Source organism: Leptonychotes weddellii, chromosome 1, assembly GCF_054177405.1.
Source record: "Leptonychotes weddellii isolate Sample4059 chromosome 1, ASM5417740v2, whole genome shotgun sequence".
Taxonomy (NCBI): Eukaryota; Metazoa; Chordata; class Mammalia; order Carnivora; family Phocidae; genus Leptonychotes; species Leptonychotes weddellii.
The window spans coordinates 167,419,724-167,447,628 of NC_138369.1; the positions used below are offsets into that span (position 1 = coordinate 167,419,724).

General features: G+C 35.9%; 1 protein-coding gene across 1 annotated transcript in view; it reads right to left on the reverse strand.

Moving 5' to 3' along the window:
• LIPI (lipase I) overlaps positions 1-27,235 on the reverse strand; it is a 28,524-nt gene extending 1,289 nt beyond the window's left edge. Inside the window, exons 1-8 of the mRNA XM_081818182.1 lie at positions 26,843-27,235; positions 24,459-24,567; positions 22,265-22,366; positions 17,003-17,092; positions 15,856-15,918; positions 13,613-13,705; positions 7,356-7,467; positions 121-297 (exon numbers count right to left, since the gene is read on the reverse strand). Of these exons, the coding sequence (XP_081674308.1) occupies positions 121-297; positions 7,356-7,467; positions 13,613-13,705; positions 15,856-15,918; positions 17,003-17,092; positions 22,265-22,366; positions 24,459-24,567; positions 26,843-27,154 (1,058 nt within the window). The 5' untranslated portion in view covers positions 27,155-27,235. The remainder of the gene's footprint in view (positions 1-120; positions 298-7,355; positions 7,468-13,612; positions 13,706-15,855; positions 15,919-17,002; positions 17,093-22,264; positions 22,367-24,458; positions 24,568-26,842) is intronic.
• Positions 27,236-27,905: the final 670 nt, after the last annotated feature.

A 27,905-nucleotide genomic window follows, 5' to 3' on the forward strand; every position in this document is an offset into this window, starting at 1 on the left:
CTTATCGACTGAGCCACCCAGGTGCCCCTTGAATACATAAACTTTTAAAACATTTCTTAGCAGACCAATATTTTCAAGTTTAAAAGATTATAAACTGAAATCAAAATTTATTTTTCTTACCTTTCTGGATATGTAAGTGACTGTAACATGATACGCTGGATTTTGTATCTGCCTGTGATAAATTGCCAATGTGAGCTCTGAGAATATGCCAAACCAATGCTTGAAATATTTACAACATCATTTAAAAATTGAGCAAGAATCTTGACTTCTTGGAGCTCATTAAATGATCTGTTCTTCCTAAAGAGAGAATTTAATATGCTCAGCATATTAGTAAAATATAATTTAACTCTAAAGTCAATGTAATGTTAACAATGCAGGATAGAAAGAATAAACTTAAAGGAAAAAGGCCAAACAATAACATATTTGTTAAAGTATTTATTAAAATAGGGGCGCCTGGGTGGCTCAGTTGGTTAAGAGACTGCCTTCGGCTCAGGTCATGATCCTAGAGTCCCTGGATCGAGTCCCGCATCGGGCTCCCTGCTCGGCAGGAAGTCTGCTTCTCCCTCTGACCCTCCCCCCTCTCATGTGCTCTCTCTCATTCTCTCTCTCTCAAATAAATAAATAAAATCTTAGAAAAAAAATAAATAAAGTATTTATTAAAATAATTTAAAATACAACCCAGCAATTGCACTACTAGGTATTTACCCAAAGGATACAAACATAGTGATCCAAAGGGGCACTTGCACCCCAATGTTTATAGCAACAATGTCCACAATAGCCAAACTATGGAAAAAGCCCAGATGTCCATCAACAGATGAATGGATAAAGAAGATGTGGTGTGTGTGTGTATGTATATATATGTAATATATTATACACACACACACACAATGGAATATTATTCAGCCATCACGAAAAATTAAATCTGACCTTTTGCAATGACATGGATAGAACTAGAGCGTATTATGCAAAGTGAAATAAGTCAATCACAGAAAGACAATCATCATATGATCTCACTCATATGTGGAATTTAAGAAACAAAACAGAGGATCATAGGGGAAGGGAGGGAAAAATAAAATAAGACGAAATCAGAGAGGGAGACAAACCATAAGAGACTCTTAACTACAGGAAACAAACTGAGGGTTGCTGAGGGGAGGGGGTAACTGGGTGATGGACATTAAGGAGGGCACGTGATGTAATGAGCACTGGGTGTTATATGCAACTGATGAATCACTGAACTTTACCTCTAAACTAATAATATACTAATTAATTAATTAATTGAATTTAAATAAAATAAAAATTTTTAAAAACTAATTTAAAATAAGTTAAAACAAAATAAAAAAATAATACATGCGTCTCCATACAAAATTATTTGGGGATATTTTTTGAGAAAAATGTGGGACATCTTGTCTTTCTGACTTGGGTATCTAGATTGTACATTTAAGATAAGAGAAGTCCTAGGTGCCTGGGTGGCTCAGTTGGTTAAGCAACTGCCTTCGACCCAGGTCATGATCCTGGAGTCCCGGGATCGAGTCCCGCGTCGGGCTCCCTGCTCGGCAGGGAGTCTGCTTCTCCCTCTGACCCTCCCCCTTCTCATGCTCTCTCTCTCTCATCCTCTCTCTCAAATAAATAAATAAAATCTTTAAAAAAAAAAAAGATTAGAGAAGTCCCCTTATGCTTCTTTGTTTAGACACCTGAACAACTATCATAGTTCCCTGAATGGGCTGGATACTCAAATAATAATTCTTCATTGTTCTGTGCCATTTTACCAAATATTTGTGAATTAAAGGAATAATTATAAAAGCCTCAGATTCAAAAGGAAAAAATAAAGGTAGAATTTAATAAGTACAACTTTCTGAGCATTTACAGTGCATCCAGAACTGTAATAAAGTTTGACATACTTGCCCTTATTTAACTATCTTAACAACTCCCTTTATTAGGTACTATTAGTATTGCCATCAACAGATGAGAAAACTGAATATCAGAGCATATAAGAGCCTTTCCGAAGCTAGTGAATGCAAAGCCAGAACGCAAACACAGTCATGTCAATGTTCTTCATCACTCTACTCAAATTCCTCATCCTTGTCTGCCAGAAGTATGGGGGCCTGGAGTCAGTTAGATCAATATGAATCTGCTTAACTACCAAGGGAACTCCAAAGAAAGAAAAGGAGGAGGAGGAGCAGGATAAGTAAGAGGAGGAGGAAAGAAAAGGAGGGAGAGTGGGAGGAAGGGGGAGAGGAGAGGAGGAAGCAAGGGAAGAAGAGAGAAGAGAAGAAAAAGGAAGAGGAGAGAAAGAAAAAAAACATCTATTGTACTGGGGCACATGGGTGGCTCAGTCAGTTAAGCCTCTGACTCTTGATTTCAGTTCAGGTCATGATCTCAAGGTCGCGGGATCGAGCCCTGTGTGGGGCTCCACGCTCAGCAGAGTCTGCCTGAGATTCTCTCTTTCCCTCTGCCCCTGCTCTCACTCTCTCTCTCTCTCTCTCTCAAATAAATAAACAAATCTTTAAAAAAATCTGTTGTATTAATTTCCTCCTTCAAGGCAGCAATGATTTGCTTGAGCAAAGGCAACAATCACACATAGAACAGATGAAGAGTATGTTCAACACTTGTGCCATCTTACATTTCTTCCCACCTTTTCCTCCTCTTGAGTCTTCAAAACAGCTAGGCCCAAAAAAAGGTTGTCATCACACTCCTCAAAGCCCATTTCTGCTCCTTCCAGGCACTATTACTACCTCCTCTTTCATGGAATATAGCATCAATGATCATATCTATAATTTCTATCCAAGACCTTATCTGGGTTTCTCAGAGATACTTCAAAGTCAGTATGTCCAGATGGGAATGTGCTATCTTTCCCTACAATTTCACACCCACTTTAATGATTTCGAATACCAACTGTTTGCTCATGACCACAAAATCTCTGCCTCTAGCTGAACTCTGTCTGCTGAGATCCAGACATACATATTGACTGTCATTCATCATGTCTACTTGGATCTCTCAAGGACGTCTGCAGCTCAGTAGGTTCAAATCTAAATGACATCTTCCCCAAAAACCATCTCTCACCAAAAAACAAAAGGAAACAAAACCCAACAGTTTACAAATTTCTTTATCATTTTAAATGGCTCTACCACCTATTACCCAAGCCAGACAATTAGGATTCACCCTTGATATCCCCTCTTTTAACTCCTACTTCCAATCCATCATAAATTCCTACTGACTATACCTATGAAATATCCTGAATCTGCTTTGAATCCATCCTCAGTTTCCATCTCCACTGCAAGCACTCAGGACACCATTGTTCCTTGCCTATATTCTTACAACGACATCCTGTCTTATCCCTCATCAACCCACTGTGATCAAATTGTTTTTCCTAAATAAAGATCCAATCCCAGCTCCAACCAGACTGCCCCAACTAAAACAATTTAGTGGTTTTCATTTGCCCAGTGAGTAAAATAAAATCCTAGAAATGCCCTGTAAGTTCTAGTTCTTACAGAATCTAGGGGTGTACTACCTCTCTCAAAGCTCTCTTGCTTTCCCTGCCTCCATTCTAAGACATTATAAAATTCCTTCAGTTCCTAAAATGGGCTATGTTCCCTTCTCCTTCAGGATCTATGCATTTATTGACCCTTCTGCCTGGAATATAGCAAAGCAGATGAATTCCTGCTCCTCATTTAGGTCTCAACTAATATGAAATGTCCTTAGGGAAACTTTTAATGACCTCACTATCCCCTATTTTATGTTTCCATACACACTATAATTTGCTTCAAGACATTTTTCAGATTTTATTTATACATTTTTATTTATTTTTGATTACTGTTATAGCCTTCATTAAGCTGTAACTTTAATGAGGGTAGGACCATGTCTATTTTCCTCATCACAGTATCCTCAGCACTTAGCACAGTCCCTAGCTCAATGCAGAAACACATTAAAAATTGTCTGAATAGAGGAATGATGAACATTATCATTTTATTTTGTATTATGTATTTGTAAAGTCTATCGGCTGCACTGGACAGAAATTATGTAAAGACAGCAATCTAATTTGTCCAGAACTGTATCCCCAATTTCTAGTACAGTTACTGGCCTATAGAAGCTTTCAAGATATTATATTGAATGATTAAATTGGTTCCTCTCCATGACCTCCTGGCTCAGTAAATGGCACCATAACTTAAATGTCTGCCTCGAAACTGGTTTCTTTCCTTCAGTTTCGTATATTTAATTTATCATAAAAACACATCTATTCTAAGTCCTAAAAACAAAACAAAACAATACAAAACAAAAAACATTTCCATGAATTTAGTCCAGGCCTCCATCATCTCTCACAGAAATTATTACAACAGTCACCTCTTTGGACTTGTGCCACTCTAATCTCTCCACTACTCATCCTCTGAGGGAACCAGAATGTCCAAAATTGATACCCCCTGTTTAAATTCCTATATTGATATATTAATATATTTGGCATCGTATTATAATGTGTGAGTAACTTTAAGTGACATAAAAAATTATTACATTGTAACATTCAGTATAAAAATCAGGATAAGATCCTAGTTTTGCTAAGTGAAAAAAAATAATGCACAGGGGTATGTACAAGAAGAAAGAGGAAGGAAGTGAAGAGGTAGAGGAAGAGAAGGAGACATAGATGTAGACCAAATAGTAAATGTGAACATGCCTGGATGATGTAATTATATATGATTCTCATTTTCTACTGTATGACACATTTTTCTAGAGTGAGCAAATATTCCTTTTCAATTTTGAAAAGGGAAACAAAAGGTCATTTAAAAGTCTCTGGCTTCCCTAGTTTCTGAAACAGTTCAAATCCCGAAGCATGACCAAAGCTATTAGCAAAGAATTATTTAATAGAAAAACAATAAAGCCTATGGCCAGGCTTAAATGGACAGATTTGCCATGAATATATCATCCATGTTTTATATTCCTTCATGAAAAATGCACGAAGTCAAGTATGTGGATAAAATGCATCAATATTTCACGGTGTTCTGCATAGACAAGGATGTTTATAAAGGGAATCAAGAATCACAATTGCATTGCCTTCTGAACAAGTTGGAAACAACTTCTCTCATACTATAGTCTTTGTGCTGTTACTGAACTCTGGTACTTTCCTATTTCCATGCCTTTGAAAGCACTCTCTCTCCACGCCTTGACTGCAGTCTCTCTCCTTCAAATGCTTCCTTGCTTCTTCCTCTGTACACCCACAGCATGTAAGTATTCTGCTACTACAGAACTTATTACTCAGAGTTATAAATATGCATTAGTCTCCTCCAGTTTTCTGTGACTTCCTTGAGAACAATAACAGTGCTATTTTATCTTGAATACCCATTATTTGGTGAAATGCCTGAATAAGTTCCGTTGGTGCTGAATAACACTGTTGAATAAGTGGATTCAAAAACCTAAGAAAGCATGTGTCTTATAAAAATAAATAATGGATCATACACATATGTGTGTTATATGTATGCACATATATACACTATTTTAAGTGATTTAAAGCAATAAACTATTATAAAATAACTATTATTATAACACTGTCAATCAGTGCTCAAAATTAAGTGGCAACAACTTAAGTTTCTCTTAATAAAATACGGGCCTTGGGGTGCCTGGGTGGCTCAGTCATTAAGCGTCTGCCTTCGGCTCAGGTCATGATCCCAGGGTCCTGGGATCGAGCCCCGCAGCGGGCTCCTTGCTCCGCGGGAAGCCTGCTTCTCCCTCTCCCACTCCCCCTGATCATGTTCCCTCTCTCGCTGTGTCTCTCGCTGTCAAATAAATAAATAAAATCTCTAAAAAAATATATGGGCCTTGATGTAAATGAAGAATTTGAAGAATCTGAAATCCTAATTTGATTTATTTAATATTCTTCTTTGGGTGACTGAGGGGAAGTTGAAGAAAGGGAAAAAAACAAAAAGAATTGATGCTCACTCATCACCAGTTCTATCGAACTACTAAATTATCTGCAATGCCTTTAATCATTTTAAGAAAATTAAAATTTTAAGGATCTAATATTAAAAATATGTTAATCTCAATGTTTAAAAAATTTTTCCTGACTTAAAACTCAGAACATTATTTCCAAGAATGGCCTTAGCATCCCATGGTGAAGTAGTCTTTATGTCACTTCAGTACATAGATTCTCAATATTTTATCATAATATACTTCTTTTACTATTATTTTTCTTTGTGGATTTCAAGGTTTTAAAGATTTATCTACAAAACAAACTTCATTTATTATGAGATATGACTACTTTTTATATTTTAATATCATTTTAGATTTTAAACAAAGGTTCATAATAATCCTGTAAAATTACATACATCACTTCCATTGTTTGCAATGCTGATGTGCAAATATATAAGCATGCAGAGACTTTTCCCTGGTTCGCTTTAGTGGTTGAACAAGTTTGGGCATCATGATGTATGCAAGTCTGAAGCCCATCACGCATCAGATTTAGTCAATTCAGGTACTGTAACCACCTAGACTATGACAATGGTAAAAACTGGATATATCAACTATGCTTCCTGAAATTCTAAAGAGGTCATCAGTAATCAGTCTAAACTTAAACCAAATTGTTCTGAGTCCAGGCACAATAAAATAAAGTGTATCTTTTATTTCATCACTAGACATGGTACCAGTGAGCATTTTGAAAAGTCACATTATTTAATAGATTTCTAGAAGTCTAGCACAGTAGGTTGGAAACTACAATTTTAATAGTAGCATACAGCTTCATACCATTCTTTTGTTTAACAGGAAATGAATTTCTTAGTTTGAGAATTTATTAAATACACAAATGTGCATTCAACAAATTCAAGCTGAGAACATTCTTTGAGATGATTAGATAACTTAAAAAATATGTATATATACCTACACATACATATATACACAAAGAGTTAAATAGAAGATTAAGTAAAAACAAAACACTCTTCTATTATTTGTGGAATTTGTGGCTGGGAGTGGTTCTCTGGAATACTGAAATTGTGTCACTCTACTGACAGAAGTTGTTAGACATTTATTCACATCACTGTGAACACAATGTTGCCTGAAAACCAGAGAGAATTAGAAGGCAAGTAGTTTGAGAAGAAGAACACTGGAATGAGAGTTAGAATGAGAGGGAAAAAAAAGTTTCCCCTAATGTTTGTAGTTCCTAGGTGTGTATGACATAAACAAGTTAGTCGACTTCGTATTCAGCATCTTCCTCCATAGAATGAATGAGTTAGAATATACACCTGAGATTCTTTTAATATTTAACATTTTAAGGTTCAATGGATAGAAAAATTACACCATTTGTATTATATTCCAAAGTAGATGCTCAAGAAAACAAACATTTAATTTATGAAAGAAAAAAAATACTAACTTATACTTACTCATAGAGCCTTGGCTCTTCAACCATTCCAAGCTGGTTTAATAATTTAAATGTAATATAGCCATCCTCTATAGTTTTATCCAGAACAGTTATAGTAAGAACAAAATAATAGGCTGTAAAATAAAAATATAGAATGCAATTCACATTATTATTTTTTTCCTTATTTTTGGTGCCTATGCAGATACACATGTATGTATATATGTACACAATCTAGGCACATATTATATATGCACATAATAGTGAGAGCCACTCATTAGGTACATGGGTAATATATTTTACTTTTTGTCAATTTTTAACTAGACCTGAAAATAAGGAATGAAAAAGCCTGTCAGGAAGTCATAGGTATGGTGAAAAGTTGGCCAAATAATTAGAGAATACTAACTGGTCTGCAAACCAAGAAATTTCAGAATTTAGGTCAATGAAACAATTTTTCTTTTTCAATAGCACAACTAAAGAAGTAAATATGATAAGGTTCCTTAATTATCTGATGAATAGTCCTGGGTAAAATTGCTTGACAAATATAATTCCCAATTTCACTGGTTGTTTAGGAATGCCTGTAAAATTAAGTATTTCTATAATACCAAGCTCATAATAGTTTTTATTCAAAATGCCCCAGCTAAAAATCGATATAGTAAATCTTCCAGAGGCAAGGATGCTGAACTAATCACTATACTCAATATAGTCTGAGCTATACAGCAAGTTCTGACTCCCTGTGAGGTTTTTTTTTTTGGTTTGTTTTGTTTTTAAGCACAAGAAGAATTTATTAGGGAATATGTAGTTCAAATAATTATTGAGGTCCAGAGAACAAGGCTCTGCCAGAAACCCCACCACAGCCCAGAACTGCTTCAAGATCCCACTACTCCCACCTGCAAACAAGAGCTAGAAGATTAGCTGAGAAAACAAGTTTGAGATACTTTCATTTCTATGATGGGAAGATGTTGATGCATCTGGAGGGGAAATACCTAGACAGGGGTGCCTGGGTGGCTCAGTCGTTAAGCGTCTGCCTTCGGCTCAGGTCATGATCCCAGAGTCCTGGGATCGAGCCCCACATGGGGCTCCCTGCTCTGCGGGAAGCCTGCTTCTCCCTCTCCCACTCCCCCTGCTTGTGTTCCCTCTCTCGCTGTGTCTCTCTCTGTCAAATAAATAAATAAAATCTTAAAAAAAAAAAAAAAAAGGAAAAGAAATACCCAGACAGAGGGAAGATTTAAATTCGCAGCAAAGAGATATTTTTAAGTGCTCACTAGGTCTACCCCTTTTACCACTTAACATCAATATCCACTTTTCCTCCTATACTTCAAGTATGATGACCTTATGACTTAGATGCCCATCCCCCAGTCCCAAGAACAGCCAAGTGGATACATTTTGCTGCAACCCAGTGTAAGGTGATGCCCATCCTTTTAGTTCTATGCCAATCCTGTTGTGATACTGTAACTTACGGACTAGAACGTGCAGTCCATCTCCATCAGAGGTAGACACTAGTCCCTGTACTGTGAACCATCTCTTAGAAGAAAATGTATAAAAAACAGAACATGGAATATGAAATTTTCTTATGAGAAATAACATGTACTAAAATCATGCATGCTAGCTGTTAAATGTTGCTACTAAACAGACAAGAGTAGTAACTTCCTGTTTTATTCCTGATGCTGAGTACTACCTCAAATAAGGTAATGTATTTATCACCGGACCTCATCAATTTCTCACACAAGAGAGTTAAGGACCACTTCTTACTTTGAAGTGACTGCTCAGCTTTAGACAAAATACTTTGTTCCACCTCACCCAAAAAAGCAGGTGTTCAGACTTTCTCAGATGACTTCTGGTAGCATGACATATTGAGATGTTACAGAATAAGCCCACCTCTTGCTACAGGTACATGGAAATGATGAGTGTACAATCCATAAATTAAGTATAAAACCAAGCTCAGATGAAGGTAGGAAAAATATTAGGAAGCAGAAATGAAGAGAAAATAAAGGCAAAACTTAAGATAGACTGAAGCTCTGGATCCCTGCAGGACTTGAGAACTGGATGTAGGGAGACTGAGGCTGCAGTGTCAACTTCCATGCACAGGAGATAAGATGCTAAGTGACAGTGCTGAAATGAAAGTCCCTGCACAGAGCCAGAGACCTTAATTCTCTGCTCTGTCATTCAAAGAGGAACTTGGAAAATTCTTCCTACTGGTTGTCTGTGAGTCTTAGATGGGGGGATAAATTTTCCAAGACTAAATAAAACTCTAGGTAACATGGAAATTTTTTTAAAGATTTTATTTATTTATTTGAGAGAGAGAGAGAGAGAAACAAGTGGACTCTGCCCTGAGCATGGAGCCGGTCGCGGGGCTCAATCTCAGAACCCTGAGATCATGACCTGAGAGGAAATCAAGAGTCCCATGCTTAACTGACTGAGCCACCCAAGTGCCCTGGTAAGATGGAATTTAAATTAGCACTCATCACTTGGTGAAGAACCCCCCAAATTATATTAAAAATGCTCCAAGACTATGCTACATAAAAATTCTGTAAAAAAACAAAATCCAACTTGCTCTGAAGAGAGAATCTTGAAGAACTGACTACTGAGAGTTTTCTATATTTAAAGAATACATGAGTTTTTATTTTGAAAAAGCACAAATATCTTTCTTTAATTTTTAAGAGACTTAAACTGACCATTGAGACTAGAAAATGATAATAATAAATCATGAATAAATAGATTAATTAATTAATTAATTCAACCAGAAGAAAACTATAGATTATCTGCAGGAAACAATTACACTGACAATAAATGAAAAAAGAAATTTATCTGAAAAGAAAATTAATATCTTCAAAGTGCTGAGTGAAAATACTCTCAATGTAGAATTCTATCTTGAATTAAATTTGCATTCCAGAGTAAGGAAAAGATAAAGGCATTTTCAAGGAAAGAAACAAACTGAGAGAGACCAGAAGTGAAAAGTCACTAAGGATATATTTTAGTAAGATAGGAATTAAACTCAGAAGCAATAAGTGGGGGAGGGAAAAGAGAACAAGGTAAAAGGTAGAAAACTAAAATTGGTAAATATGGTGAGCATTTGTTGTAATGATAACATTCATAATAAATATTGATTGTTAAGTAACATGTGAAATAAAATACTACAGAACATAATATTTAAGACAGAAAAGAAAACTCAGGTTCAAAGGCTCTATGAGACAAATTGTTGTGATAGAATTGGATAAAATTGGGAGTCAAAATGCAAGTTTATGCATAAAGCAAAAAGAAGCAAGTCACCAGGAAAATATAAAAATCCTGACCTTTATACATCTAAGAAATCACAGCCTCAGAATACATAAAACTAAAATCTAAACAATGTGGCTGCCTGCTTGAAATAAAAGATTTAAATAGGACTCAAATTCCAACATAATAAACAAAATGTCCAGGATGTGATTGAAAATTGCCCATTATACCAAGAACAAAGACAACCACAACTTTGGTGAGAAAGGACAATGAAATGATGCCAACACTGAGATGAATCAGATACTGGGATTATCTGACAAGGATTTCAAAGAAGCCATCATAAAAATGCTTCAAAGTCAGTTAGAGCCTCTTGAAGAAAAATGAATAGAAAGATCTGAGCAAAGAAATAGGAGCTGTAAAGAAAACAAAATAGAAATTACATAAATGAAAGCTACAGTAAAATATATAAAACTCACTGCATGTGCCTAATGGTAGAGTGGATGATAGAGGATAGAAATTAGTGAAATTGAAGACAGATCAATTGGCTACTCAATCTCAGCAACGGAGAGAAAAGAGACTAAGGAGGGAAAAAATGAACAGGGCCTCAGATACCTGTGTGACTATAACAAAAATATAATATCTGTGTTATCACGTCAGGAAGAGAGAAAAGAAAGTGGGGCTAAAGAATATTCAAAGAAATAATGGCAAAGGACTCTCTAAATTTGGTGAAGAAAACAAATATGCAGATTCAAGAAGCTGAGTGAACCTGAAACAGGATAAACCTAAACAAATCTCACCAAGTCATATCATAAAAAAAAAAATTCAACAAATTTAAAAGAATTGAAATTTTTTTTAAAGATTTTATTTATTTATTTGACAGAGAGATAGAGCCAGACAGCACAAGCGGAGGGAATGGCAGAGGGAGAGAGAGAAGCAGTCTCTGCACCGAGCAGGGAGCTGGACACGGGGCTCGATCCCAGGCCCCTGGGGTCATGACCTGAGCTGAAGACAGATGCTCAACCATCTGAGCCACCCAGGCGCCCCAAAAGAATTGAAATTATATAGAACTTGTTTTCTAAATATAATGACTCTAAATAATATAATCAACAATAGAAATCAATAATAGAAGGACAACAGGAAAATCTCTAAATACATGGAAGTAAACAACATGCTTGTAAATAACCCATGGTCAAAAAACCTACAGGTAACAAACAATGCTTTCTTCTAAGATCGGGAGTAAGACAAGATGTCTGTTCCCACCATCCTTATTTAACATAGTACTGGAAGCTCTAGCCACTGAAATAAGTCAAGAAAAAGAAATAAGAGGCATACAGATTAGAAAGGAAGAAGTAAAAGTTTCTCTCTATTTGTAGATGATATGATTGTTACATAGAAAACTCTAAGAAATCTATTTTAAAAATCCAAGAAATAATAAGTGAATTCAGTGAGGCTCCAGGAAACAAGCTCAATACAAAATATTCAATCCTATTTCTACCTTCTAACACAGACATGGGGATATAAAATTTTTAAAATATCATTTACCATCACTCAAAAAAAATTTTTTTAAATAATTATTTAGGTATACATGTAACAAAAGATACACAGGGCCTATATGCTGAAAATTACAAAATACTGATGAAAGAAATCAAAGAATCAAAGTAAATGTAGAGACATAACATGTCTATGAATCAGAAGACAACATAGTAAAGATGTCAGTTCTCCCCAAGTCTATCTATAGGTTTAATTCAATTCCTATCAAAATCCCAGCCAAAGTTTTACAGACATAGACAACCTTATTTTAAATTTTTATTGAAAGGCAAATACCCTAGAATATCTAAAATAATCATGACAAAGAAGAATGAAGAAGAAATACTCATTCTACCTGATATTAAGGCTATAGTATTAGCTATAGTAATTAATAATGTGTGGTATTGGAAAAGGGATAAGCAGATAAATAACAGGATAGAGAATGGAATCTAGACAAAACAGAAATATGTCTAAACAAATATGCTTAACTGATTTTTGATAAAGGTACAAAAGCATTTCAATAAAGCAAAGATAGCCCTTTCAACAAATCGTGCTCAAGCAAATGGACATCCATAGGCAAGAAAAATATATATATATACCTCAACCTAAACCCCACATATTATACAAAAACTAAATCAATAATGAATTACAGACTTAAAGGTAACACATAAAACTATAAAGATCTTATGTGGGAAAAAATCTTCAGGACCTAAACTCAGCAAAGAGTTCTCAGAAATGAAAAAAAAATGTTCTATGAAAAGAAAAATAATAAATTAGATCTCATCAAAAGTGCCCTTTTTTGCCCTTGCAAAAGTCCTTGTAAAGAAGATGAAAAGATAGTCAGATTATAGACTGGGAGAAAATATTTGCAAACCAAGTATTCAACAAGGACTACTATAAAAATATATGAAGAAAACTCTCAAAACCCAACACTTCAAAAAAATGCAGTTGGAACATGGGCAAAAGACATGAACACACACTTCACCAAAGAGGATATACAGAAAAGATATTCATTATCATAAGTCATCAGGGCAACAAAGATTAAAACCACAATAAGGTATCACTATCCACCTGTTAGAATGAATAATTTTTTTTAAATGATGACAACAGCAATTGCTAGTAAGAAATCAGAGAAATTGGATCACTCATACTTTGCTGGGGGAATTGCAAAATGGTATGGCACACTGAAAAGCACTTTGTCAATTTCTTATAAGACTAATTAGCTTCCGACCCAGCAAGTGCTTTCCTAGGCCTTTATAAAGAAGAAATACAAACTTAAAATCACATAAAAACTTGTATATAAATATTCATAGCAGCTTTATTCATAATAGCCAAAAACTAAAAATATCCCTGATGTCCTTCAAGAGATGAACAATTAAACTAAAAAATCAAGTCCTTATTTGAATTTGGCTCTAACAAATTTCAGAGTTCCTTGAAATTACATGATGGAATTGGACTGGGTATGAAGAACATTTTGGAGAAAAGATAAATTAGCATGTAAAACCAATCATTTTTCATTTGTTGAAAATGTTAACTTACCACAGAATGGACTTGCGCCAGTAGTATCCAAAAACACAGTGGTCTCTTCTCTCTTTTCTTTTAAAACATCTTCCCATAGCTCAGCTTGATAACCTAAGATTTGAGAAAGAAAACATTAGAAACAAGGAATGCCTGGGCGGCTCAGTCGTTAAGCGTCTGCCTTCGGCTAGGGTCATGATCCCAGAGTCCTGGGATCGAGCCCCGCATGGAGCCCTACATCGAGCTCCCTGCTCAGTGGAGAGCCTGCTTCTCCCTCTGGCTCTGCTCCTCTCCCTGCTTGTACTCTCTCCCTCTCTCTCTCTGAGTCAAGTAAGTGAATAAAATCTTAAAAAAAAAAAAGAAAACATTAGAAACCAGATTTCCATCAAATAGCACACAAAGCTGTCAAATCACTAAAGGAACTGAAGAATCAATGCATTATAATAATAATCGTAATAATAATTTATGATTTTTATAACTTAAAAACCACTTTTCCATGGGGCGCCTGGGTGGCTCAGTCGTTAAGCGTCTGCCTTCCGCTCAGGTCACGATCCCAGAGTCCTGGGATGGAGCCCCGCATCGGGCTCCCTGCTCAGCGGGAGGCCTGCTTCTCCCTCTCCCACTCCCCCTGCTTGTGTTCCCTCTCTCGCTGTGTCTCTCTCTGTCAAATAAATAAATAAAATCTTTAAAAAAAAAAAAAACCACTTTTCCAATAATTTTATATTCTATTCATTTTAATTACATAATAAATCAAATCCAAGATTCACAAACAAATCCCCCCCCCGGAGATCTTACCAGAGCTGAGCATCTACAATCCATTTGTAGCAGTTTTTATTATTATTTCATAAATTCAGAATTTTACTTGTATCTCCTTTTAGTAAATTCAGCAGAATAAAATGATTAGATAAAACAAACACAAAATTTAGTTCCATTAGTACAGCTCCCAATTCTCCTACATATACACATTCATACAGATATACTATACATGTGTATACATTATAAATGTGTCATATAGATAGCATCTATATATAGTATATATTACATATATACTATATATATTCCAGATACATACATTATTAGTACATTTGAAATATCATCACACACACATGCATATATTTAAAATGCTTCCTACTTTATGTATTTGTCTATTCCCACACTGCTACCTCCAAATTCGAAATTTGAATGTATAGAAAGAACACTGAATTGAGAATTAAGAAGTTTAACTCTAGTTCTCACTTGTGTCCTTACATAATCCTTCTGTTCCCACTGGGTCACAATTTTCTCATTTATATGGAAAAGCAATGAGACCAGAAAAGCAATCCCCAACATGAGGTCTGGAGAAAAAGAATCCCACAAGACGTCTTCTGGACAGAAGGGGTCTATGAGAAAATAGGTCTGGCCAAGCCGGCAGATTGCCTGCCTCCCCCAGAAATTCTCTACGCATGTTAGTATAAATCTCCTGCCGAAGAAAACTACAGAAAGCGGTTTACTTCAGTTGTTGTAATCGCTTCCCAAGCCCCTTTGGCCTTGGAAACATTTCTAGCAGATCCTGATCATGACACTGATAAGATGTTATATGCTCATGACATGCTTGGGATCTGGTGATCTCTTTGGAAAATCCTGAGCAAAAAACAGCCTCTGAGATTCTTTCAGCTCTACCGTTCTATTTTTATGTGGATTCTTTTTTCCTCTATAATTTCCTACAGACAGGCTGTTGTTATCGAAAGTTGCAATACTTAACTGCTCTTGCCAAGCTTTATCGATTTGGAAGGTGTGAACCATGTATGATTCATGCCTACTTGCTAATAGCAAATGAAAAGCTAACTATGGTTTACACCTCTCCACTTGCTCCTAAGACTTTCCATAAAAATAAAAACCTTCAGTGCCACTAAGAATGCACAAGTCTCAAAAAAAAAAAAAAAGAATGCACGGTCTCTTTCTTTAGTGGAAATACAGATGGATGATAGATAGTGAGCCTCCTTTACAAAACAAGAGCAAGGGTCATCATGAGACCACCAAATTTGCACATACATTGAGCACAGTTGGTTAAAATCCATTGAGCAGTTGATTAAATTCTTTTCACTAAACACCTTAAAAATATTTAGTAGGAAATAAACTATTTCCTCTGGTTGTTCCACAGGTAATTTTTCCATAAAATGCTTAACATGTTCCCAAGTAAATATGAAAGCTTCCAGCAAAAATACTAACAATTATGTTATTCATTTTCCACAAAAAATTAGAGTAATTACAACAGTCTCACTTACCTAGCCTAGGACATGATTTTTCGTTGAAGTTGTCACAGTCTACACATGAACCAGCTTTGAAATCTTCATATGAAGGACAAGGAAATGAAATAAAATTGCAGTTTGTTTCCAAAGAGGCCATGAACAAGTAAACCGCTCTCTGGTGGTCGCATTTAATAAACTGAATTCCTTAAGTGTTAAAAATCAAGCAAAAGAACTGTAGATGTATTAAACCAAGTTCAAGTAAATTAGAGAAAAATTAAAGGTTAAGTTCTACTCAATACTATGCCCTTGTGAATATTAAAGTGTTGACTACAATGCAAAGTTTTATCTCGAGCAATTAAATAAGTAGTACCATTGAAAATTTAAATTTAGTATGGTTTTACATGAGATTTATAAGAATTTTTTCTGAAGTAATAATTACCACAGGGGAAAAAATGTTTAATTTCAATAATTTGACAAACTCTACAAACACGGTGCTACCATACTTAATAACTATGTGCACATCTTTCCCTCCTAATCCCGCACCCCTAACATTTCTGCTTAATGTCAGAGAGGACTATGAAACCAGGTAACATTAAAGCTTTATCATGTCCCTTTCTTTCCCCAACTCCTCACATCCTTATAACCTTTGACCAAACTTCTCTAGCTGTAGTGGCCTTTCACTGTGTGTTACTTGACCAGTTGTCACTGTAGACCTCAAAACATTGAATTCTTCTGACTCTGAAGTGAGCCAAATTCCACACCTGGAGCAGCTGCTCGGCTATTTATGTAATAACCAAGTGCAAGAGATTATGAATCTGTGCTTGTACAATATTAGAGTGATGGTAAAGATTAAATCCCGAGCCCAAACTCATGTTACATGATACTTTGGCCATCTGTGCTTCTTCACTGACTTAGCACTTCTCCTAATGTTTAAAATGATGAAATAAAGCTATTGAAACTAATGTAATGGATCCCACCATGACCAAATGGGGATATCGACTGGTAAACTCTATGAACTGAGAAAAATCCAATTCAACCATTTTTTGCCAATCACTCTCCGGAATAATGAGCAAGGGTGATCAAAATCTTACCCACAGATTAAGAAGGAAAAAAGTAAAGTAAATTTGATTTTCCTTCATCATTTGAATCATATGTAATTCATTCAAAATTACTATTGGTATACCTGAAAGAATGGATTTAGGACAGCCAGGTTGCGTTTTTCCTCCATTTGGATAAAAATCTATATGCCCCAAGGGTTCTTTAATGCCTAAACCTAAGAAGAAAAACACTCAAAAATCACAAAGTGAATATAATCAGGTCAACACTTTTACAAAATAAAATCTATAAATTCTATTGAAAGTGACTCTTAAAATTTGAATTGAAAATAAAAGAAATGCCTTTTTTAAAAAGATACATTTTTCTGGTATAATGCCTCAAATTAATTCCTCATGAAAATTATATGTCATTAATTTAACATGTTTACTAGTCACCAATTTACTACGGGCCCATCACAGTTCTTTGTGCTACAAATATATAAGTAAGAAAGAAAAACAGACCAAAACACCTTTTTGTAGTGGAAATTACATCTGAGTGGAGGAAGACATAATAAACAAGTAAAAATATAGTATGTCAGATAATAATAATGCTGTAGAGAAAACACAAGTAGCATAAGAGGGCGGTAAGTGCTTAGTCAGCGTGGTAGGTTGGTTGTACTTTTAAGTAGTTTGGTTAGGGAATTATCCATTGAGGTGGTAGAGTCAAGCAATGACGTGAAGGATGTGAGTGAGATGAGTGAGACAGGCAAGTAGAAAATTATGTGAGCATACCTAAAGTATTCAAAGAAGCCAGGTTAGCAGGAATATAATGGGTAAGAGGGAGCACCAGAGGAAATGAAGCCAAGTCATATAGGACCTTTTGGGCCAGTTTGATGATTTGCTTATACTCTGGATAAGGCCTAAGACTTGGTACTAGATTCACTAACTGGAAAAATCTAAATATGCTGCTTCAGCTGGAACAAATGGGTCAGAGTGACATAAATGTGTAGCTGTGATTTAAGGGCTTCTGTATATCTGTGGATCCTCGGGGCACTGGGGAAGGTGCAAATGCTGGGTCCATTATTACCAATATGGGGGCTATAACCCAGGGAAGGCATGGGAACGAAAGAGGGTAGCAAGCTCAGAAAAATCAGGAATGTGGTTAGATCTGAAAATCTTGCTGCCAAGTGAAGTCACAATGCTTTGGCTTAGGGCACAAGAAATTTCCTACAACATGATAAACTCTTGAAAGTGATCAGCAATAGATTTACATAACAAAGATAAATACTTGGGTCTGACAGTAGGATTAAGATGGAGTGACAGGATTTAGTGAAAGTACAGAACAGAACAAGATAACTGCTAATGAGGTGTTAGCAGAGCATGAGGACACTGGGCATGTGCATTATGGGGGAGGGGAGTCAGCGTGTAAGGAAAGGCAAAAAACAATTCAGACGACTTCATTAGAACTCCTAAGAATTCAGGGAAGCACGAGAGTGATTAGATTGTGACAGTGGTGAGGTTATGCTAGCCAATCCCTCTTTACATTCCATCATCTGCTTGCATTCTCCTAAGTATGACCAAAAAAAAAAAGTCCAATAATTTTTTTAAATTTTGGCAATCTTTACAATTTCCCTATGTCTGAATTCAACATGGAGTTCCAAGACTAGGGGTGCCAGGTTGGAGCCATCATTTTCTCCAATCTGCCACTAAAGTAGAAATAAGCCAAGAAGACTCCTCAGGACTCAGGGAGAAGCAAAAGACATTTATATTAACTTAGAAGCAGGCCTTGATTCATTCAGGCATGTCTTTTCCCCTTTACCAGATGGAAGGGGCAGAGAAGTTTGGTCTGTTTAGGTCATTCATTCCCTTGGTTTCAAGGAGGGTAAGGAGAGTAGATAGGGCTTTTTAAATTTTCTTTTTATTGTAATTTAATATACATACACACAAACAAGAGCGTAAATCTAAATATTAATTATTATAAAGCAAATAGCCACTTAGCTATCACACCCATGTCAAGAAATAGCACCTAGAAACCCCTCTTACCTAATTACCAGCTTCTCCTTTTCCTTTAAAAATAATAACATCTTTTTTTAAAAAAAGATTTTATTTATTTATTTGACAGAGAGATAGAGAGCATAAGTAGGCAGAGCAGCAGGCAGAGGGGGAGGGAAAAGCAGGTCCCCAGCTGAGCAGGGAGCCCGATTCGGGACTTGATCCCAGGCTCCTGGGATCATGACCTGAGCCGAAGGCAGACGCTTAACGACTGAGCCACCCAGGTGTCCAATAACATCTTTTAATAAAATAATTTTTTTGCTATTCTTTACCTTCCAAGGATGCCTCCCAAAACATAACAGTTTAGATTTGCCCATTTTGGAACTACATATAAATTGACTCATATTTCATGTATGCTTTTGTGTATGCTTTTATTATAAACTTGCTTTTTTATAATAATCCAAATTGGGTGTGATTCATTATCCATTTTTATATGTTGCAGAATTGATTTACTAATGTGATGTTTACGTAGAAATTTTGCACCCATGATTATAATAGAGAATGTCCACAAATTTTCTTTTCTGTAATGTCTATCATCTCAAGTTTTGACATTTTTATGACAGCTTTTAAAAAAGGTTATAAACAGTTGCCTACATTTTATTATTCTCTGAAACCGTTTGTGTGAAAGTGGTCTTACTTTTCCCTTAATTGTTTAGTAGAGATGAAAAAATTTGCCTAGGATTTACTTTGTTGGAAGTCTTTAAATTACAGTTTCTATCTCATTAATAATTATAGAACTATTCAAATTTTCTTTCTTAATTTGTCAGTTTGGTAAATGCTTTTGCTTTTTCATAAAAATTTTTCTATTTTATATATCATACCATATAATCATACATTTTCATATTTATTTGCATAATATTGTTCATTATATCATAATATGATCAATTTCATATCTGTAGTACCTGTAAAACTATCTCTTTTTCTATTTTATTTTTTTAATATATATATATTTTAAAGATTTTATTTATTTATTTGTCAGAGAGAGAGAGAGCACAAGCAGGGGGAGTGGCAGACAGAGGGAGAAGCAAGGTCCCCACTGAGCAAGGAGCCCGATGTGGGACTCGATCCCAGGATCCTGGGATCCTGATCCAAGCCAAAGACAGACACTTAACCGACTGAGCCACCCAGGTGTCCCTTTATTTTATTTTTTTAAAGATTTTATTTATTTATTTGAGAGAGAGAGAGAGAGTGCTGTGCGCGCACCAGTAGGAAAAGGGCAGTGGGAGAGGGAAAAGCAGGCCCCCCGCTGAGCAGGGAGCCCTGCGGGGCTCGATTCCAGGACCCTCGGATCATGACCTGAGCCGAAGGCAGATGCTTAATGACTGAGCCACCCAGGCGCCCCTACCAGGGGCCTGTTGTAAATTACTGAAATTCATTGTGCCTTCTCTCTTTGTTCTATTTTTTCTCCCCAAGAATATATTAAATTGGAGGGTGATATATAAAGTCCAAGCACTCTATATTCCTTCACTACATGGAAAGAAGGTAAAAATGAGATATTTTATAAGCCCCGTGTAAGGGTTTCAAAAATACTTCCCATACTCTATGTATCAGGAAACCTGCCGTAAGAAAAGTGACTCCAAACTTACCAGTTTACTTCCCTGGAATTTTTCTATCTTCTGGATGTTGGACTGTAATTTTTTACTGATATCCCAGCAAGGATATTAGTCCAAATTATCCAATTCACAATTTTAGAAGGCCACATAACTTTTTTAACATATACAACCAAATATGGTCAAAAACTCCTGGTAAGTAGAAGATGCACTCACTGATAAGTATTCAAGGAAAAGGTAGTCTGCCATATATGTGTTGACCCCAAGTATCTCATTCAGAAATTCCTTGAGACAGGTGGATATGCAGCATCAAAATTCTGTGTCCCTCATTTGCAATGGTTGTGAAAAGATCAATCAAAGGTGTCAACAATGTGGATCTAGTGGTAAGTTAGATTTGATAGGCCAGGTCATCAAAAGATGTTGACAGTGGAAGATAATAGAAACAGTTTTTTATTAGGAAAAGCCAGAAATGCAAACAAAAATAATAAAAAGTATGAAGAGCTAATTCAAAGGCCATAGGCAAAACTGGAGTTGGGATTTCAGACAAAGAACTGCAGAGCAATTGGGCAGTAGGTGCACTGTGTGGGGGGAAAGCTAAGTTAATATAAAGGGATAAAGACAAGGAAGGCTTGAGAGGTTGAGGTATCATATTCGAACTATGAACCTCTGGGCACTAACTCCCTGTGATACATAAGGTAACTTAGATTCCAAAGAAGGAGCAGAACGATACCCATAGAGGCTCAGCCCCCTGGCATGTAGCCATAGAAGCTGAAAAATTGTCCTCTGTGGCATTTATGGCATTTGTATCTCTCACAAAGGCATCGGTATGAATCTCCACAAGGACAATTCAGAGGACTATGGGAGCAAATAAATTACCTGGACCAAAGAGAAAAGAAACCTGAGGAAATAGGGAAATCAAAACAGCCTGAGCATCACTTCCTCCTTTCTCCATGGTAGCGCCATATCCTCCCCATGCCCACAACCAGAGCACATGGAAATTATCAGCTGGTCAGAGCAACAAACTGGTGACGCACAGACTCTGGAATCATAAGACTTCAAATTCTGGCTCTGCCACTTGTGACCATGACCCTAGCTTCCCCATCAGTAAAAGGGGGATAATATTTATTTTATTTATCTCATGGGGACTTAGAAGAATGCCATAATTCATTCACAGAAAGCATCTAAAACACTGCCCAAGGTATAGGAAGTGCTCAATAAATCGTAGGATCATTAATTTCAAATGAGGAAGGGGCTCAGGGTCATCTAAATTCTTCCTTGAGAGTGTCTGTCCAAAGCACTCTGGCCTAAACTACCAATAGCCCATTAGACATTTTCAGGAAGACAATTAAAAACCATAGAGAAATTATGTCCCTACCTCCAGGGGAGGGTATTCTCTATCTGTGCCTGAAATGCTGTGTTCAGTTCGAGTTGATACACATCACAGTGAGAAAGTGGAGGGAATGGTAATCTAAATACAGCAGGAAAAGGAAGCATGGGAGAAACTGATCAATCAAAATTGTCAATAGCTTGAACAAGATGAAGTATTTTTTTATCAAGTTTCCATTTTTTAGGATAATATGACAGCCCTTGAAACCTGAAGGAGGTAAGCCGATGGCAAAACCTGGCCATTTGACACCACAGGACATCACGAACTCTAAGAAATATCGCTTGTGGGAAATAGAATCGTTTTATGATTACAGACTCATCGCCACTTTACCCACTACTCCTTCTCCTTTCATGTTCTCCTCTTCCCCAATGTCTACATCTTTTCATTTTCAGATAATTAAGCAATAAATCCTACATTGTTACCATTGGTATCGGAATGGATGACATCCACAAACTTGGCATCAGTGTAGTCTAATCTGTCATTAAATGATTTTCCAGAGAATTTTGGCCCAGCAGGGTCAAGACCTGAAATTCAAGAAAGAAACTATCAATCGATTAATTAATTCCTACTACAGTGTTTATTAGATCTTATGGTTGCATTATTATTAAATTATAAGCATGTCTATATAGTTTTAGCTTAAACTTGTAAAAAAAACTAATATTAAGATAAATGAAATTGGATGAATAGCAAGTATCTTCATTATTTGAATGATACTTTTTACCAATAGTTAGAGTTTATCAACAATCTAGTGTTAAGGCACACTTAGAGATGCCTCAACAAAATACTGTAGGTTTTATTTTTTTAGCATTTTTATCTAAGAAGTACTTAGGGGTAAACCAATAGTAGCTATATAGTTAATAATAAATAACTACTACTGCCCTGAGGGGGGTGGGGGGAATGAATAATATCCTGGTCCTGTCTTGAATCTCATGCCTTACTAGTACATCCCAGATATATCTGCAGTTCTAAAATGATTTTTAAGTGCCAAATACAATTTGGGCTCTGGCATAAAACATATTATTATCTTATCATTCATTTTTCACAAAAGTTTCCCATATACACACAAGAAAACAAAAATGTGTTAAGAGTTCCATGGAATATAGATATTATTTCTGGTGTATTTGAAATTTTATTTATTTTTTTTAAATATTTATTTATTTGACACAGAGAGAGACAGCACAAGCAGGGGGAGCAGCAGAGGGAAAGGGAGAAGTAGGCTTCCCGCCGGGCAGGGAGCCCTACATGGGGCTCGATCCCAGGACCCTGGGATCATGACCTGAGCCGAAAGCAGACACTTAACCGACTGAGCCACCCAGGCACCCCATATTTGAAATTTTAAATAGAAATTCTAGTCTCATGACCTACTGGCATGTATCAAAAAGGCAAGGGAGTGGGAAGGAGGTAAAATTCAACAACTTGAGAACATCTATGCAATGGAAGATAACAATCATCTCAAAAAGGATATTTTAAAAAGTAAAATATAATGTTGCTCATCTCAAGCCCTTCTCCTATCCCTAGTTTATTTAGCCCACTTGACTGAGTGAGGCAGAAACTTCTCTTCTCATAAATAATTCTGATGTAGAACTACCACATTTGCTGGACTTTTAAACCCTGATGATTGCTTGGCCTGTGGATTCAATCTAACTGGACTAATGTGTGAGTAAACACACCTTAACATAAAGTAGGATGACTATGATGGTTGAAACAGAATGGACTTTGGGTGCTAGAAAGTTTTGTATAAATCCTGGCTTAGCTATTAAAAACTTTTTGACCCCCTCCCCCTACATTCATTCAGTTAACCTGTTTTCACATCTATATAATGGGGAATAACATTAAAACCGATCAGAATAAGTAAGTAAGGTATACTTAAGGTTGTAAAGATCCTATCTATGCAATTCATTCACCTCTCCCCTCCCCCTTTGCTTAACTTAACACTCTATTACTTTTATTAACACTTGAAATCATTATAAATATTCTATGGACACAGATCTCAATAGTTGTTAAAAAGCTGAATTGATTGGGGAGGGATACAATCTTTCTATTCTAAAATCACCACCATTCCCAAGTGGAAGCATGAAAATCTATGTCAGCATTATTTGGTTACTAAGCTTTCTGGATGCAGGAACTCTGTTAAAAAAAAAAAAAAAATATGAGGGGTATCAGGATCTAGACTCCTTCAAGCTTGGGTATCAACTCCTGATTCTCTCTTCTGGTGTTCAAATAAAATTCTTAAAAGAATTGAAATGTGTCAAAGTTTGTGAAAATTAAGTACATGGTTATATATTTAGTTAATACATGAAAAAAGTTTTATATTTAATGGGTCATATTTTCCTCTGGATTGTTAGAATAATGTGTCCTTAAAATTCACGTGGGGTTGCAGAAATTGATCTTCTTCCTCCCATTTTTATAGGAGTATCTCATCTCTGTTAAGAACTAAACAAGAAACAAGACTTTAGAATCTAACTAAAACAAAGACTAGCATTTGAATATAATACAGAAAAAAAAATAAATGTGCATCATTTCTACTGCTTAATTATTGTGCCGGATAACTTTTAAATAAAACAACTTCTGATGCCTTAAAGAATGCTAAAACACATTTTATCAAAAATATTTTACCTGTTATTCTTCCAAGTTGACCTTGAAATATCTTTCCAACAAATCCACTAATATGAGCCCCTAAGCTCATACCTATGAAATGAAAATTACCAAGAGATGCTCCATGCTTCTGCAAGTGAAAATGCAATGTTACGATTTTCATTTCAGAAATCGCAAATTATGCCCTGTGCATCAATATTCTAGAATTTATTTTTTTTCTAGTTTAATACATTTCTGGGAGATGGAGGATAGGATTTTATAATTTGAAAACAACAATATCTTTGTTCAACATTTTCCATAAGACATCTGATTTTTCTCTATACATTTTTAGTAATACCAGTACATTTTTAAAAACCTTTGTTATCTGTTATCTAAACTAGTATATGCAAAATAATACATTTAGTTAAAGAATTTTATAATAATAGTAGTAGACATTATAGGGTACTTACCTTGAATAAGTGTTTTGTAAATCTCACATTTAATATTCACATTAGTCCTATGAGATATTTATTTTTATCCTATTGTTTCAAACTATTCCTGGCACTTATTAAATGTTGAATAACATGGTTTGATAAAAAGTTGCCCAAAGCCACATATAATTATTACTGTAAGGGAAAAAGATGGACTTCAAGTCCAGACCTGTTTAACTCCAAAATATATACTAATCTGCCTCCTTGTTTTTTTCTGAACAGATTGTGTCAAAATCACTAGGAAGACTGAAACAGTGTGAAATGAGGATGCTCATTTCAGAGATGTTAAAATGAGACTCATGGATTTGAAGTGTGATCATGGATTCCTGAATCACAAGCTGGAGAGTCATGGAATCCAATCTTCCAAGCTGAAATACTGAACACATCTTAGAGGCTTGTAGAAAGATGTGGGACATTTACTGCCAATGAGAAACTAAATCCAGGCTTTCCAGCCACAGGGTGTTAATTTTCTTCAAATTCCTCAGAGCAATGCCCAGAAACCCAAGGGAGTATCACTCTCAACTTTAGTGTTACTGAGCTTTTCATCCTTTTTCCTAAATATAAAGCCTTTTCCTAAATTTCTGTATTTTACATTCGTATTTCCCACACTTTGAAGTACATGTTATTAGAGAAAAAACCACTGCTGTAAGCAAAAATCAATTATGTAGTTTATAGACTATAAGAACAGATGAATTACTTCCACTGTCTCTCTAAGAGAGACAGTTTGGTTTTGTCCAAATTTGGGGATGTAATAATTATACTGATCCTGATTATATTCAATGATTATTATATGCCAGGTACGGGGTAAGAATTAATTTCATTTAATACTTATATAAAATATTGTTATAAAGTTTCATTATCCCCAGTATATAGCTAAGTAAATGAGGCAGAGAGATTAAGCAATTGCTTAAAGTCACACAGAAGATAAGAGATAGATTTGGTCTTTGAACTCTTCCAGTCTGACTCCTAATGACTACATGTAAACTGCTTCTTGGATCTGGTAAGCTTGCTCAATTTCAGGAGAGCCTTGGAAATTCAGGACAACACAACTCAAAGCAGATGTCAAGCTCAAGAATGTTCCAAATCAGAAATCACCCTTCTTTCTCTCAAGTGCTCATCACCACCACATCTCTCTCTAGAACAGACACTGATCTCCATATGGGTTGACATAGTAAATGTAGATCATTCAAACTGCAGATGACCTAAAACTGGCCTGAATGTTACTGACACACTGCAACCCTGCACCTAAATCCTGGACAAAATCTGAAGACTTGCCTCCAAAGTTGGCCAGAAGTATGCTACTTTTCAAGATGTTTTTCCCTCACTTTTACCAATTCACACTTGATGAACTATAAATATATTAGCCATACCTTAGGAAAGATGTCTAAAGAACCTAATGATTATATAGTTTATCCCCTTGGTCCACATGGAATTACTACCCTAACATCAAGTCAGTATAGGTAGAGTTAAAAAAAAAAAAAATTAAAATCTTAAAAGATTTTAAGATAAAACATAATAACTGAGTCTTTAAGATATTTTTTTTAAAAAATAAGACCGTTCATAACTAGGTATGGAATTTATCCATTTACACAAGTTAAAGATGGCTGTATATGTTAGCATATCAAAGAATAATTCTTTTTTTAAAGATTGTATTTATTTATTTATTTGAGAGAGAGAGAGCACATGAGAGGGGGGAGGTCAGAGGGAGGAACAGACTCCCCGCTGAGCAGGGAGCCCGATGTGGACTGGATCCTGGGACTCCAGGATCATAACCTGAGCCAAAGACAGTTGCCCAACCAACTGAGCCACCCAGGCGCCCCTCAAAGCAATAATTCTTAATGTGTATAGGAAAAAAGTATTTATCTTGCTACCACTTTGTGGTATTGCATAAAACACTGTATATTGTAAAACATATATAATATATAAAATTCTTACCAAAAGATTCCGAATGTACCCACTCAAACTCACAGCAACTTTTCTGGTGTTTTTAACTGCTCTGTTGTAAAGAAAAGTTGTAGCACCCCGGTTCCAGTCTACTACAATTATGTTTATATCCTCTTGATTCAACAAAATCCTTAGGAAGTTCTGAAGCCATGTGGGAGAGGAGCCCGTTGGTCTGTATCCATGAATAAGCCAGACTGTTTTCTTGCTTATACTGAAATTAACATTAAGTGAGTTATGCTGCTCAAACAGTGGCTCAGCACAGTTGAGATTTTTCCTTGTATACAACATCAAGGAAATCTCCATTTGGGGAACAAACAAATCTTTGAAGGAATCCTTTATACTTAGATGAGAGAATTCAAGGCATGATCTTTTATTCTCTGAAATAAGAAAAAAAAAGTCCGTCAAACTGAGTACTGGGATAGTATTTGATACAATTCCTATCGCTATTACAAAGAACAGATTTGAACTTGGAGGGAAGGTTTTATTTCATCAGTATTTCTTTTTTTAAAAGATTTTATTTATTTACTTGCCAGAGGGAGAGTACAAGCAGGGGGAGCGGGAGGCAGAGGGAGAAGCAGTCTCCCCGCCAAACAAGGAGCTGGATCTGGGACTCGATTCCAGGACCCCGAGATCACGACCTGAGCTGAACACAGATGCCCAACCATCTGAGCCACCCAGGCCCCCCTATTTCATCAGTATTTCAACATAATACTCTGAGCAACTACAATGTTTAATGTGTTGATTATGTAAAAAGACCCTTTGAACAAGAAGCATCCAAAATTTTTAAATAAAATATAGAAAGAAATGCGATTGGTTAAAAGTTAAAAATTATTTTTTATCTGTACAAAATAGCAATGGTGTCACTTAAAATCATTAATATTGTTAGTAAAGGGACGCCTGGGTGGCTCAGTCAGTTAAGCATCTGCCTTCAGCTCAGATCATATCAGGGTCCAGGGATCCAGCCTTACATCAGGATCCCTGCTGGGCGGGGAGTCTGCTTCTCCCTCTCCCTCTACTCCTCTCCCACTCCCCCATTCATGCTCATGCTCTCTCT